The sequence below is a fragment of the Colias eurytheme genome, chromosome 13 (assembly GCF_061535395.1).
Source record: "Colias eurytheme isolate Ceu_HAF_F1 chromosome 13, ilColEury1 Martin Lab GWU primary, whole genome shotgun sequence".
In the NCBI taxonomy this organism is placed as follows: Eukaryota; Metazoa; Arthropoda; class Insecta; order Lepidoptera; family Pieridae; genus Colias; species Colias eurytheme.
In genome coordinates, this window is record NC_142992.1 from 11,483,986 (window position 1) to 11,498,325 (window position 14,340).

A 14,340-nucleotide genomic window follows, 5' to 3' on the forward strand; every position below is an offset into this window, starting at 1 on the left:
TAGACAAAGTTAAAGCGCAGAGCATTCATGAAAATGATTAAGGCCGTCGACATTACAAAATTGAAGCAAAAGCAAGTCGAAGGTGTAATAGCGTGCAAATAAATGAAAGTAATCTTTCAGTCTATCTGTACGTTATCCCTATGAACAATGCTTGCCAATCGGTAAAGTAAAACAACATCTTTAAGAACAAAAAGTGCGATGACGTGTGACATTCATCTACCCGCTTTTGGCGAGGTTGTTTGATTTATGGTTTAAATTTCGACAAACATGACAATTGTAATGATAATAGAAGCAGAAAAGTTTAAATGAGTCAGATTGCACAAACAGTGAAGGATCACATAATCGAAACAGACGAAACACATACGACAATTATTGGCTGTTAATTTATCCGGCGTCCGGCGCGTCTGCAGTCTAGACGTGGAGCGAAGCCGCGTTACTCATATAAACTCATTCGACAGGAATACACAAACATCTAGCATCTAGTTTCCGAAATAGAATGAAAGAAATCATGCAAGATGAAACATGATCATAACAAATGTACCGTCATGCTGAAAACGAAAATTTAATTTTGCCTTATCTTGGCAGTATAATGTGTAATGCATTATCTTGAATACTTAACAATAGGTAAAATAATTAAAAGGCTTAATAAGTATATAACATGCTTATTTCAAAAGCAAAGAAAGTATGATAATAAATTTAAGACAACGCACAGATATAAAAATTAAAAAGCAAGCAGTAAGTAATTTTGAGGTCGACCATTCGTTCCTAAAACAAGGGCAAAAACTTATTGCCACGACCAATGCATTCGCAGAACTCTAGTGATGTTTATTCTTCAGCTTAAATGACTAAAGCAGAGCATTAAGTATTACAAGCGTGTGAGTGTGGTTATAGATTAGAACTTACAATACTAGAGGACTAATATAATTAATATGCATAACACTTCAAGTAGGTATTAGCGATCATGACTTAATAGGTAACATATTCAATTATAACACAGCCAGGTGAAGAGTAGACTTTGCCAACTAAATACTTAAACTATAAAGCTGTAGAGTTTCTTTGGTTGAAAGCGCTGATCTCAGAAAGGGTTGGTCAATCTAGGATGGAAACATTCAGCCACTATCAATAGGATCGAAGTAACAATATAAAGTGTTGTCAAATTTAGAAAAAATATCCATTTAGTAGTAGAATAGCGCAGTATTATTTTCAGTTTAGACAAAATGACGTTGGTTCATAAGCGCCCTCTCTTTCCCACACTGGAAATAATACTGCTATAAGACATCATGGTTAGGCTGGGAACCTATAAGACGCAATCGCTAAGCTGCGACGGCTCCTCAATAGAGTTTGGTATATCAGTAATAAATCAGCAGTGGCACTAAAGAAGATCGCAATACCGCGTTTTGGCAGTGTAACAAGTGAACCGACGGTGACATCAATGGTCGAGTGCTGGCGCTGAATCAGCTGGGAAATCCCGCGCTGTCACCGCTGGAAGCACTGTTGTGCGTCAAACTATAATTATAGCTTATTTTTTAATGCCACAGGTCACTGGCTATTGGTTTGTGCAACACAGGTAATTGTTAGATTTTAATCTCTCTTCTATCCAGTCACCCATAATGATATTATGATGCAAAAACAAATAATAAATGTTACGAAACTTAGTAAAAGTTGCATACAACTGTTCAGCCGGCCGTCATATGTTAATGAAGAGGCAAAAATAAGAAAGAAAAAATTTTCATTATTCATTTAATACTTTTTCACTACAGATTTACGAGTTTCTGTAATAAAAAGATGCCATTTAGATAAAACTTAACAATTAATAACCACATCACAATGTCTTATTAGCACGATAAAAAAAATTGCGCCTTTTTTCTATTTTGCATTAAAATCGCCTAGAACAACTTTTTTTTTGTTTATATTCCTCCGCAATTTTTGTACATTTGCAATTAATCAGTTAACTTTACTTAAATATGCAGTACAGTAAAAAATGTGAATAATTACGTTATTACGCGTTAAATACGCATTAAAATATTAATTTCAGAAAATATTTAGTTATGATTTATTTGACGACTATTCACATTATAATGTACACGTGTTGCGCCAGGCACACTAACGGCAGCCATCTTCTTGCTCTCTAAATAAAGAGACTGTGAAAATTTTCATTTATTAATTATGGGATACTAAGCCATGTAGAGAACCCGGTGCCTATTGACAAAGCTTAAACCACAAATTTCAAATTTCACAGAATGTGTTCTATCTGTGAACTTGTGTCTCCGTATGAATTCTATCATCACCAGTAATCAGATTTATATACTGATACTGACTTCCTTCCATAACATTTCATTGCTAATATTAAATTACAAATGAAATATTACTAAACTATTTAAGAGGCCTTGGTGTGAATGCTTTGATCGACGTCATTGACGCTTGAACTTGTGTAATGTAGAAATACCTAATAATATTATAGTATTGGAAAATTTCCTTAATATGCCTGCACACGCTATTTTTAGAATAGTTACATCAGCATCAGAAATGAATTACCAAAGACCAGGCCTTAGACCTTCATAACATAGCTGAATGTCATTTTTGGCGTAATTGTATTTAATTTTAAAAATTACGGTAGATAATAGGCTCATTCATCAGAATAAAATACGTGAAATTGATCCTGAAATTGGCCAAATATATTGTGTTCAGTGATTATAAATTCAAAGCTGGCCACAATATATTTGGCCAATTTCAGGATCAATTTCACGTATTTCCGCATAACGTTTCGTTAAGGCTCATTAGCGTATTCATTAAAGGCAAATAGTGGAATTCCAGCAGAGCATTGACTACGCTAAGTTATTGTGACACGCGAGGTACGAAGTCGGGCCGCGTCACGGCCGCGGCCGCGTGACCACAGCGACCCTCCGAATTGGGTGACCTCTTGAACTTTTCCCGCTTTTCACACGTTTTCCCATTAATCGTGCCCAATTATTACTGTTTGCCATTAAACAAGCTAAACGGTTAAAGGTTAACTATTTTTATGGTGTCGATAACGAGGCAAAGCTTTACATTAAAATGGGATATTTTCAAATTATACTTTTAATGAGCAGAAAATATGTTTATAGAGAGCCTTTATTCACAAGTTCATTTTAATTGAGGAAATTTTGGGATACTCTCAGGAGAGAATTTCCTACGGACCATCCACCCTGTATGTTCCGTAGCGCGTATAGTAGCGCGCGTAGAAGTTACGGAAATTCTTAAGAATCGTCTGCACCCTGTGATTAATAAGTAGTAGATCGATGGATGCAAGTCATATTGCAGATTTTAGAGATAGGATAAGCCGATACGCCTTAATCCTATTCAGAGCGAGTACTATAGAACTTGTAGATACTTCTGTATTATTCGCGGTAACTTTCGCGGCAACGTATGGCTTGTCCAGAAATTTCGCAATGCTCTTAATGGTTTAGAAAGAGATAATTAAAATTCATATAATATGTGAGTATTGAACCCACACCTTCGAATGCAATAATGATAACTTGGATTTTACGTGTTGTTTGATTGAGTGAATATTAATAACAATAATTGAAAAATGATGTATAGTAGAGACAATTATAATGTCGGCTTTAGAATTTACAGGTGCAAGGTGGCCTGTAACTTGCAAGTAATCTACATTGTTTTTGAACGGACAGACCTAGAACTCCATTTTATTACGAGCTTACACTGAGCATTGAATCTATGAAATAACCTAGGCTAACCTTTTTTCAAAGAAAGCTATCAAAATCAAACTAAAAAATTATGAGTGGTAGATAATAAATGATTACGATCAAAAATATCACTTGACGGACGTCACTTATCACGTCTTTAATAATTACTGATAATGATTAGCCATCTTTTGATACCTACATTAAGTGCCATATCACACTAGCGGATTGCGAGCGGTTTCAAAGCGGAGCGGGTGCGCAACGAATACGTTGCGGGCGCGCAACGAACACGCCGCGGTTGCGCAGCGAATTCGTTGCGGACGCGTCATTTTGTATACTCTCGCACAAAAGCCAGCCCTTCCGCCTTGCCTAACTTCCATTCAATATTTCCATCGTTTCTGTAGCACTCAATTTTTTAACCGTACTGTGGAAATGCACTTACTTAACAGTTAACTAAAGATGTAATAACAACTGGAGTTGTTAAAAAAAGGTGCTATAAAATTGAATTACTAGGACTTTTAGAATGTACCATACATTCCAAAAGTATGTAACGACTGACCAGTATAATCTCTCCCATAGCAACGTATGTTATAAAGAGATTTTGTGAACCTAATTATGAGCAAAGTGATAGTGAGTTGCTGGTTGCTTGATAAAATTTTCTATTCACTGCTATTTATCTAATAATAAGATAGCCCTGTTTTAGTTAAGGAGCTTTAACATTTATTTCACTAATGAACTTTCTTAATGAGCAATTAAGTTATCTGATTGCATTTCGACCAAGATTTAATAGATAAAACAATACCCTAAACATTAACATGTTATGAAACTCGTAAAAAATAATGATCTCATAATTATTATACTATCACAAGTTATAAGTAACAACCAGCACGGATTCCATTTTGTTAATGAGTGTACATGACTGCGACGTAAACGTTGCGCATCTGCCACGCGTCCGCAACGAATTCGCTGCGCAACCGCAACGTATTCGTTGCGCACCCGCTCCGCTTTGAAACCGCTCGCAATCCGCTAGTGTGATATGTCACTAAAAGATGAGCTAGTTAATGACAACATTACAAAATTAAACAAACTATAGTTGAGCCAATTTAATAGGCAACATTTGACGTCTATCAATTTTATCTTCATAGGGTGGTAACCTGCTTAAAAACATCGATTAAAGCGAATTAATCGATACGGACTTTAAACATTTGTCAATCGAACTTGAAACACATATCAATAATTTATGATGATTTTTATTCCCAAGTAATCAATGCATTCGATTCTAGATGTCAGATTTCGATTTTTAGAGTAACGTCTCTGGTATTTAAAAAGAAAAAAGATTTATTGACACAAAATTGTAGCGACGTCAGTTCTTTAAATAAGAAAATGTTTATTATGTTAAGAATGGTTTATCAGTAAAATCAAATCCTAAAATTAGTTGCATCGGTCATTATTATTATAAATATGTAATCGTAATTGAAAAAAGTTAAGCAAATGTGCAGTTCTAACAAAACGAAATATCATGTTATTCTATGTCGTCGTTACTAGGTTACGTTGTTGAATTTTGTTGAACTGTCAAATGTTGCCTATTAAAATGGCTCTACTATAATAAAACACACAAACACATACATTCAAACGGTACAAAAACAACGCCATAACTCACACAAACTACTTATCCAAGTCCACTTGGATAAATAATAAAGCGAACAATTAGGTTTACCTTTGGCGGTCACAGAAGTTGGATTGACCGACATTTTTCACAAGTGTTTGTTTGTAGTTCACAAAGTTTTACACGTACGTTACACAATGTGTACCAACGATTGTTACATTTTCAAAAAAATATTATCTGTGTATCACAACGCTAAATGTTAATTAGATAGTATATAGATTGTTTTCATGTCATAATCATCACAATCGGATTGCATGATGCGGGGCGGGGCACGTGCGCTCGGTGCGGCGGCCGGCCTCCGACTGGCGCGCCGGGCGAGCCCGCGTGGCCCGGGGGTGGGGGTGGGGGCAAGGAAACACAGCCTCCCGATAATAATAATTATGTAAGTGCGAGGGTTGCTGCTATTTTTAGACACGAAGCGTATGTAATGGTCTAAGAGCCCATGACGGCCAGACCTTCCTATTGTCCGTAAACATAAAATTTCTTCTATGTGTGTCCCCAACACAGGTAAGAATGATCCCCACTCATGAAACCTGGATCGTGGTTCCTTTGGCAGGTAACAGGTAACAAAGGTGTATAAAATCTTATCTCCAATTTATTAAGTTACCAAGCTCAATTTTTTTGTATTTTATTCGTAACAGCATTAATACTCACGATGCTCATTGCCAGACATATAGTATAGTTACAACCCTCCGCCGGACACCCCTAAACTATAATTCTCTGTAATTATACTTACCTTATATTAGTAAAGCTGAATTTTATAAATGTTATTCAGAGAATTATTAAACTAAGTTTTCTCAGTAGCCAGACAGTTTTTTTGGTTCTATAATCCTGCCAGACGTATTAAAAGTGTCTATAGTCCTTTTCACCTAAGATGATTTCTGTGACATATCGATTCTTGACACGTGTAAAAATGTCCTTTACTGAAATCGTATCAATTGTTTCCGATAATTATATTACATATAATAAATCTGTAGAAGGGTCAATTCTGTACATTGAAAATATTGACAAAATAAATAGCAGCGGGTGTTACTGGATCGATACCAAACCCAAATATGTATATGATTAAAAAAATTTTTGTCTGTCTGTCTGTCTGACAAAAATTTTGCAGACATCACGTGAAAACTAACGGTTTGATTTCGATGAAACTTGCTATAATTATACCTTAGTATCCTGGGCATAAAATAGGATACTTTTTATCCTGGAATAATACGTAGAAAAAAAAATCTTAATTTTTCGGTTTTATTCATAGACGTTGTTCTGTAGAACCGCGAACACACGTTGCGTTACCCGCAGTGGATTCAGCGCCGTAACCTGTAGCGCCGAAAGTCGGATTTGGCTTGAACCGTTTGCAGCACACGCGGGCCGCACGACGCCATGTCTCCTCGACTCCTATATAAAGACGGCGTTCCGCGCCGCGCGATGCATATAATTAATGAATTTTGATGCTAGCGGACGTGGTCAGTGTGGCGAGCGAGATGATCGTCTAATACTAATTTAGTGAGAAACGTCTTCCCAGTTCAAAATGGAGAAATAAACCATCCACGCGAAGACCGACATCCGCGCGGACGGAGTCGCGGGCGGAAGCTAGTCGATAATATTTTATATAGAAATTAAATCGATTTGAATAAAGTACCAAAATTAGTTTGTCGGCATTTTGCCAACAATTAACTAAGAACAATTAGTAACAATAACAGAATACCACGTAAAGTATCAATATAAAAATGCAACTTGTATACAAGGCTGACGCACTGGTACGATAACCATTACCATACGATTGACGCGATTGACAAACGATCACAAGATGGGCGCCGATTATATGATTTTCCAACTCTATAATTTTTCAACGTTCTATTTCATGTACTCGAATTGCATAGGTATTATTTTTTTGTGTTATTTTATTTTATTTTTTATTATATTAAACTAAACAATACTGTTTTTGTTTTATTAGCTTAAGATGTTTCATTTTTATATTTTCGGAACACGATGAAGTGTCACAGGAATCATCATAGGTGAAAAGAACTATAATAGTTGCGAGAGTGGGGCTCATGTGCAACAACTGGTGTGAGTGAGAAAGAGCGCTCAGTTCATTGCGATCTTTTACTGCGCATCAGCTGTCATATTATTATGTGTTGAATGTTTATGTTCATAGTAAAACGTTGCGTTGATTATTTTAATACTTTATATAGTGATTTAATAAAATTTTCTGTTGAAACTTTGAAAAAATGTCAGACTATTTTAAAATTAAGAAAAATACACAACCTCAAATACAAAGACATTAATTTACCTAATGAAATTACAGACAATGGTTATCACCGGGCATGTTATAAAGCTTTTACAGGTCTGATGAAAAAATATTTTAGCACTGAACCTCTGAGTGCTGAAAAGAAAAAAGAAAAAAAGAATGAAAGTGGTGTAGTTTCATCCATAGAGTCTTCAACATCAACTCAACAAATATTACAGTTCCAGGTAATAGATGATGCACAACCTTCAACATTTCAAGATAACTCTTACTTACAGCCTGTACCTATAGAATCTTCCATGACATCTCAGTTAACTCCGATTACTGAATTATTGGATCAACAATCTTCAACTTTTCAAGATAATTTTGGTGTTTTACAGTCAGATATTAGTGATAATAGTACTGTAACTCCGGATGTAAATGTTTCGCTTGATAGTGTTACCGGTAATAATGACAATGAGATTGCTTGTATATTTTGTAATAGAGAGAAAAAAAAAGTGAGATCAAAAATGGTTCCGCTTCATGCATCTGATGTCCATCAATTTAAAGCTAGTATCAGATCCAAAATTGAAAGTCGTGTAGAGTTTACAGAATTATTAATTAAATTGGATAATTTTTCTGGTCCTAAAATTATTTATCATAAGAAATGCCGAAATGAGTTTTATTATAAGTTATCGAGTATAGAATCACAAACTAAAAAAACGGATAGGCACTATCACCGAGATTATCAACGAATAGCTTTTAGTGAAATCAGTCAAGTCATTAACGATGAGGTGATTAAAAAAGGACGTTGCTTTTTATTGGTTTATTTGCACAGTTTATTTATGAGCTCATTAGAAAAAATTTATCAAGAAAATTCTGTTGAAATGACGACTGACTTTACAGCACATCATCTTGAAAATAAAATCATGAAAGTATTCCATAAGGAAGTAAAATTATTTAAAGTTGATAATAAGAAAATAATTGCTCCAAAATATTTGAAAGTTATAGATGAATCGGTATTAGAAAATTTAAGAACAGAAGACATATTACAAAAATCTGCCTTGATCCTGAGAAATCTTGTACTGAAAATAGAAAAAAACAAATTACCAAATAACAATATAACGTCAGAGCAGTTAATATCTGGAGAGGTTTCAATACCGGAGCAATTATTAGACTTTTATTTTACCCTTCTTGGTGGATGTAACAGTAAGCGAAAAAATAGTGTTAAATGTATTCGTCAAGTTCGTTCTTATTGTCAAGACGTAATTTACGGAGTTCATAATGGTCAAATTAAGACGTCAAAACATATTATGTTAGGTATGACTCTAAAGAGTTTAACAAGCAGCCGTAAAATAGTAGATATCATCAATAGATATGGACACTGCATTAGTTATCAAGGCGTCGAAGAATTAGAAACTGAAGTTACAATTACATCTATGGAAAAATCAAGCTTAATTCCAGAAAAAATAAAAAAGAAACCAGGGCTTTTTACTGGCGTAGCGTATGATAATTTTGATCGTTATGTCGAAACGATTAACGGTAAGGATACTTTACACGACACTGTTGGAATTATATATCAAAATATAGATTCAGGCGCAAGTGAAGAACCTGAGATGTCGATAGCTCCAAGTGAAAATATTGAAAATATTGCACCAAACAATGAAAAATCAATTGATGAATCTGAGGTGTCCGAGGTTCCAAGTCAAAACATTGCTCCAGACAAAAAAAATAAAAAAAGAAAGAGAAGAACGATTGATGCAGTAACTACTGATGAGATTCCATACACTAAAAAACCTAAAATGACCAGTGAATTGCAATTATCGGTTGATAATATACAATATATAGATTCCCGAAAAAACACTGAGATTAATAACATTTGGATGGTTAGTCATGCCTTGGGATTAGCCGATGTACCTATGTGGGTTGGTTTTAATAGCCGGATTGATGATAATAAGAGTCCACAGCAAATCATCTCTTACTTAACTCCGATAAATGAATCTCCAACTAATACATCAATTGTATTGCAAACAATGAAGAAAAGTCAAGAAATAGCTGAAGAATTAAAACAGCCCAGCATACAAGTAACCTACGACCTTGCTATAGCAAAAGTAGCGTTACAAATACAAGCAACAGAAAAACCAACATTTGACAATTTATTTATTCATATAGGACCATTTCATATTATGATGGCTTATTTTAAAGCAATAGGGAAAGTAATTACTGATTGTGGGTTAACTAATGTAATGGTTGAGAGTACTTTATTAGCAAATGGTTCCGTCAATGGATTTTTAGATGGAAAACACTTCAATCGCTGCAAAAGATTGCATCCTTTGGTAACATTAGGACTAGAAATATTACATTTTAAATCTTTTTTACAAAATAATAATGTCACTTTGACTGAAGATGTAATAGAGGAAGTTAAAAGGCTCCAAAATTGTGAAATATCTTCGTTTGAAATTGAAAATGAAAACCTACAAGAACTGATGAACAACTATAATATTTATAAGCAGCAAACCCTTAACGGCGAGCATGGTAAAACGTCACAATTTTATTTAATTTACATAAATCTTCTACATCACTACCTGGACTTATCTCGAAGTATTCGAACTGGAAATTTACAACTTTTTAAATCCGTTTTACCAAAAATTACAAATATATTTTTTATATGTAACCAACAAAATTATTCGAGGTGGACGGTTAAGTACTCTGATAATCTAGAAAGAGTTGCCGAAACTCATCCTGATTTACATGAAGGATTCGAAAAAGGATACTTCGGAATTAAAAGAACCACTAAGCCATTTTCAAGGCAGCCTATAGACTTGGTACTTGAACAAACGATTAATGCAGATGCTTCGAGAAGGTTAACAGGTATTATACACTTCACAAAGTCAATTTCGGCACGACAACGGTGGGCTCGAAACCATGACGTGAGATCTACAATAATTAGCCAGGTTTATCTTGAACTAGGACTCCAAAATCATCAAGATGTTTCAGCTGACTTGAAGCCTCATAATATCCGGAAAAACAATAAACAACTGCAAAAATTTGTTGCAACGTTTGATCAATTTATAAATCCATTTAGTTTGGAGGTGCCTAAAGACCAATTAATTAATATTTCGTCAGGGAAGTCAGCATCACCACCGGTAGAAGAATTTTTGTTAAATATTGAAGCTAATGGGGATAATATTCGAAAAACATTTATATCTGAATGTCAGTCTGATATAGGACGATTTGAAAAAGCCATTAAGAAAACTTCTTTATATAATTTCTCTAGAGATTATGAAAAAAAGAAAAAAATCAAAGTGGGTGGAAAACTTCAGGAAGTAAAAATTCAAAGGGATTTGTTTGGACGCATGCTAGGAATCTCAATTGATTTCAAGATTGACTTGTCAAAAATATTGTCCTACCCTATTACTTCAGTACCATTGTCAATGTGCCATTTGGATGGAACCATTTGTACAACCGATAAATCTGCTCTGATGAAATGCTTAGAGAAAGAAGTTGAGCATGAGGAGCCACCTTATATTGATATTTCAATTATTGACGGGTTTTTCTTGTTACACACCATGAAAAACGTTCCTAAAAAGTTTGGAGGCATTTCTAAAAGAATGCTGCAAATGGTAACTCGGTTTAAAGCATCAAGAATTGATGTTATCTTCGATCAGTATTTGACACCATCGATTAAAGATTATGAACACTCTCAACGGTTTGAATCCGCAGAATTAGACTACACCATAGCTGGACCTGAGCAAGTTCGTCCTAGTGATTTCTCCAAAGAATTGCGAAATTCTAAATTTAAAGAAGCTTTAGTTGTCTTTTTTATTTCACATTGGGCTACTGATGAAATGGTACCATTTATAGGCAAGAATACCATCCATATTAATTTCAAAAAGTGTCATTCTTTTACTGTTAATGAGGCCAAAAAAGTTATGTCAAGTATCGTTGAGGATTTGTCTTGCCCGGAGCATAAAGAAGCTGATACCAAGATAGTTTATCATGTGTGTAATATCGACTATGGAGCAAATGTTGTAATTCGAACTATTGATACCGATATTGCTGTAATAATGCTGGGTCATATGAACCATGTAAATGATGAATCACATGTCTGGATGCTGACTGGGACTGGAAATAACTTGAGGTATGTGGACTTAACAAAAATACATACAAAGTTAGGAGAATCTATTTGTAAAAGTTTACCTGGATTACATGCAATCACAGGATGTGATTACAATCCTGCATTTTTTAGAAAGGGAAAATTAAAACCGTTTAAATTATTGAAGAAGTATGTAGAATTCCAAGAAGCCTTTACCACGTTTGGTGGAAGCAGAATTATCGACGATTGTGAAGAACAAACTCGTATTTTCAATATTATTCAAAATTTTGTATGCTGTTTATACAATGTTCACAATTTCATTGAGGTTGATGCTGCTAGGTTGCAGATGTTCATTGATTCATATACAGTCTCAGATGTAAACGAATCTTTTATTATAAAAAAGTTGCGAAATTTCGATGCTAGTAGCTTACCACCTTGTAAAAGTGAACTACTACAACAGTTTTTACGAGCAAATTACATATGCAGTATATGGAACAACGCCCACATGAAAAACCCAACAACATATGAACCAATAAATAATGGGTGGATTCTGGACAATGACCAATACCATTTTAAATGGTTTGAAGGGGATCAACTACCGAATGATGTCAGTGAGTCTCTACAAACGATACCAGGTATGTAATAATTATTTTCTATCACTATTTACATAAATTTGTGATCTAAAATTGAATTAACTAGTTTTATTATTATAGAGGCAGACAGAGAAGATGACAGTGATAACGATCAATTCTTGAACTGGAATTGCAGTGACGACGAATCTGAAGATATTGGCAACAATGATGAATAAAATTATTGAATATACTTAGTTGAAAAAAAAAAAATTGTGAATTTTTTATCTTCTAAAACTACTTCTTTCATATAATAAACAATTAAATTTTAATAACTTTGAAATTTCAATTAAATTACTGATAATAAATTTCATAAAAATAAGAAATAATATGAACTAAGTGATTAGACTTTTGATATGATCGAAATGTATTAATTTTTATAAAATTTTAAAAAAAATGTATTATTCAGACTGTAATAATTTTATTTAATTGAATTTCATGACAAATTATAAAAAAAATCACTAAAGGATTTGGAATAAACGATAGTATATATGTTTAGCAAAAGATTGCAATGAACTGAGCGCTCCGTCTCACTCGCACCAGTTGTTGCATATGAGACACTTTTACTATGTCTGGCAATATTATAGAACCAAAAAAACTGTCTGGTTACTGAGAAAACTTAGTTTAATAATTCTTAGAATAACATATTTTATAAAATTCAGCTTTCCTAATATAAGGTAAGTATAATTACAGAGAATTATAGTTTAGGGGTGTCCGGCGGAGGGTTGTAACTATACTATATGTCCGTATATATATATATATATATATATATATATATACTATATATCGGCCCGCGTGTGCCGCAAATGGTTCAAGCCAAATCCGACTTTCGGCGCTACAGGTTACGGCGCTGAATCCACTGCGGGTAACGCAACGTGTGTTCGCGGTTCTACAGAACAACGTCTATGAATAAAACCGAAAAATTAAGATTTTTTTTTCTACGTATTATTCCAGGATAAAAAGTATCCTATTTTATGCCCAGGATACTAAGGTATAATTATAGCAAGTTTCATCGAAATCAAACCGTTAGTTTTCACGTGATGTCTGCAAAATTTTTGTCAGACAGACAGACAAAAATTTTTTTATTATTTACATATTTGGGTTTGGTATCGATCCAGTAACACCCGCTGCTATTTATTTTGTCAATATTTTCAATGTACAGAATTGACCCTTCTACAGATTTATTATCTTCTTCTTCTTATATATAAAAATGAATCGCAAAATGTGTTGGTAAGCGCATAACTCGAGAACGGCTGAACCGATTTCGATAATTCTTTTTTTATTATATTCCTTGAAGTACGAGGATGGTTCTTATGTAGAAAAAAGGTAAACATGTACCACGGGCGAAGCCGGGGCGGACCGCTAGTATGTAATATAATTATCGGAAACAATTGATACGATTTCAGTAAAGGACATCTTTACACGTGTCAAGAATCGATATGTCACAGAAATCATCTTAGGTGAAAAGGACTATAGACACTTTTAATACGTCTGGCAGGATTATAGAACCAAAAAAACTGTCTGGCTACTGAGAAAACTTAGTTTAATAATTCTCTGAATAACATTTATAAAATTCAGCTTTACTAATATAAGGTAAGTATAATTACAGAGAATTATAGTTTAGGGGTGTCCGGCGGAGGGTTGTAACTATACTATATGTCTGGCAATGAGCATCGTGAGTATTAATGCTGTTACGAATAAAATACAAAAAAATTGAGCTTGGTAACTTAATAAATTGGAGATAAGATTTTATACACCTTTGTTACCTGTTACCTGCCAAAGGAACCACGATCCAGGTTTCATGAGTGGGGATCATTCTTACCTGTGTTGGGGACACACATAGAAGAAATTTTATGTTTACGGACAATAGGAAGGTCTGGCCGTCATGGGCTCTTGCTCTATAACTTAAAAGCTAAAAGGAAATATGCAATCGATGTACCTACATACGAATTTAATATCGGCAAGATGTTTATTTATTGCGCTCTAAAAATTAATGAAGGCAGTGTACCCGACGGTGATTTTTATCGGCGTTTTGTTAATTAATTGTT

At 34.3% G+C, this 14,340-nt stretch overlaps 2 protein-coding genes across 2 annotated transcripts in view; one reads left to right on the plus strand and one right to left on the minus strand.

The window, feature by feature from the left end:
- HDAC4 (histone deacetylase 4) overlaps positions 1-14,340 on the minus strand; it is a 78,875-nt gene that overhangs the window by 54,172 nt on the left and 10,363 nt on the right. The gene's annotated exons all lie outside the window — the stretch shown is intronic.
- LOC149903707 (uncharacterized) lies at positions 11,163-12,471 on the plus strand. The gene is made up of 2 exons (XM_090108891.1): positions 11,163-12,298; positions 12,377-12,471. Exons 1-2 carry the CDS (start codon positions 11,179-11,181, stop codon positions 12,469-12,471), a joined length of 1,215 nt encoding a protein of 404 aa, XP_089965017.1. The 5' UTR covers positions 11,163-11,178.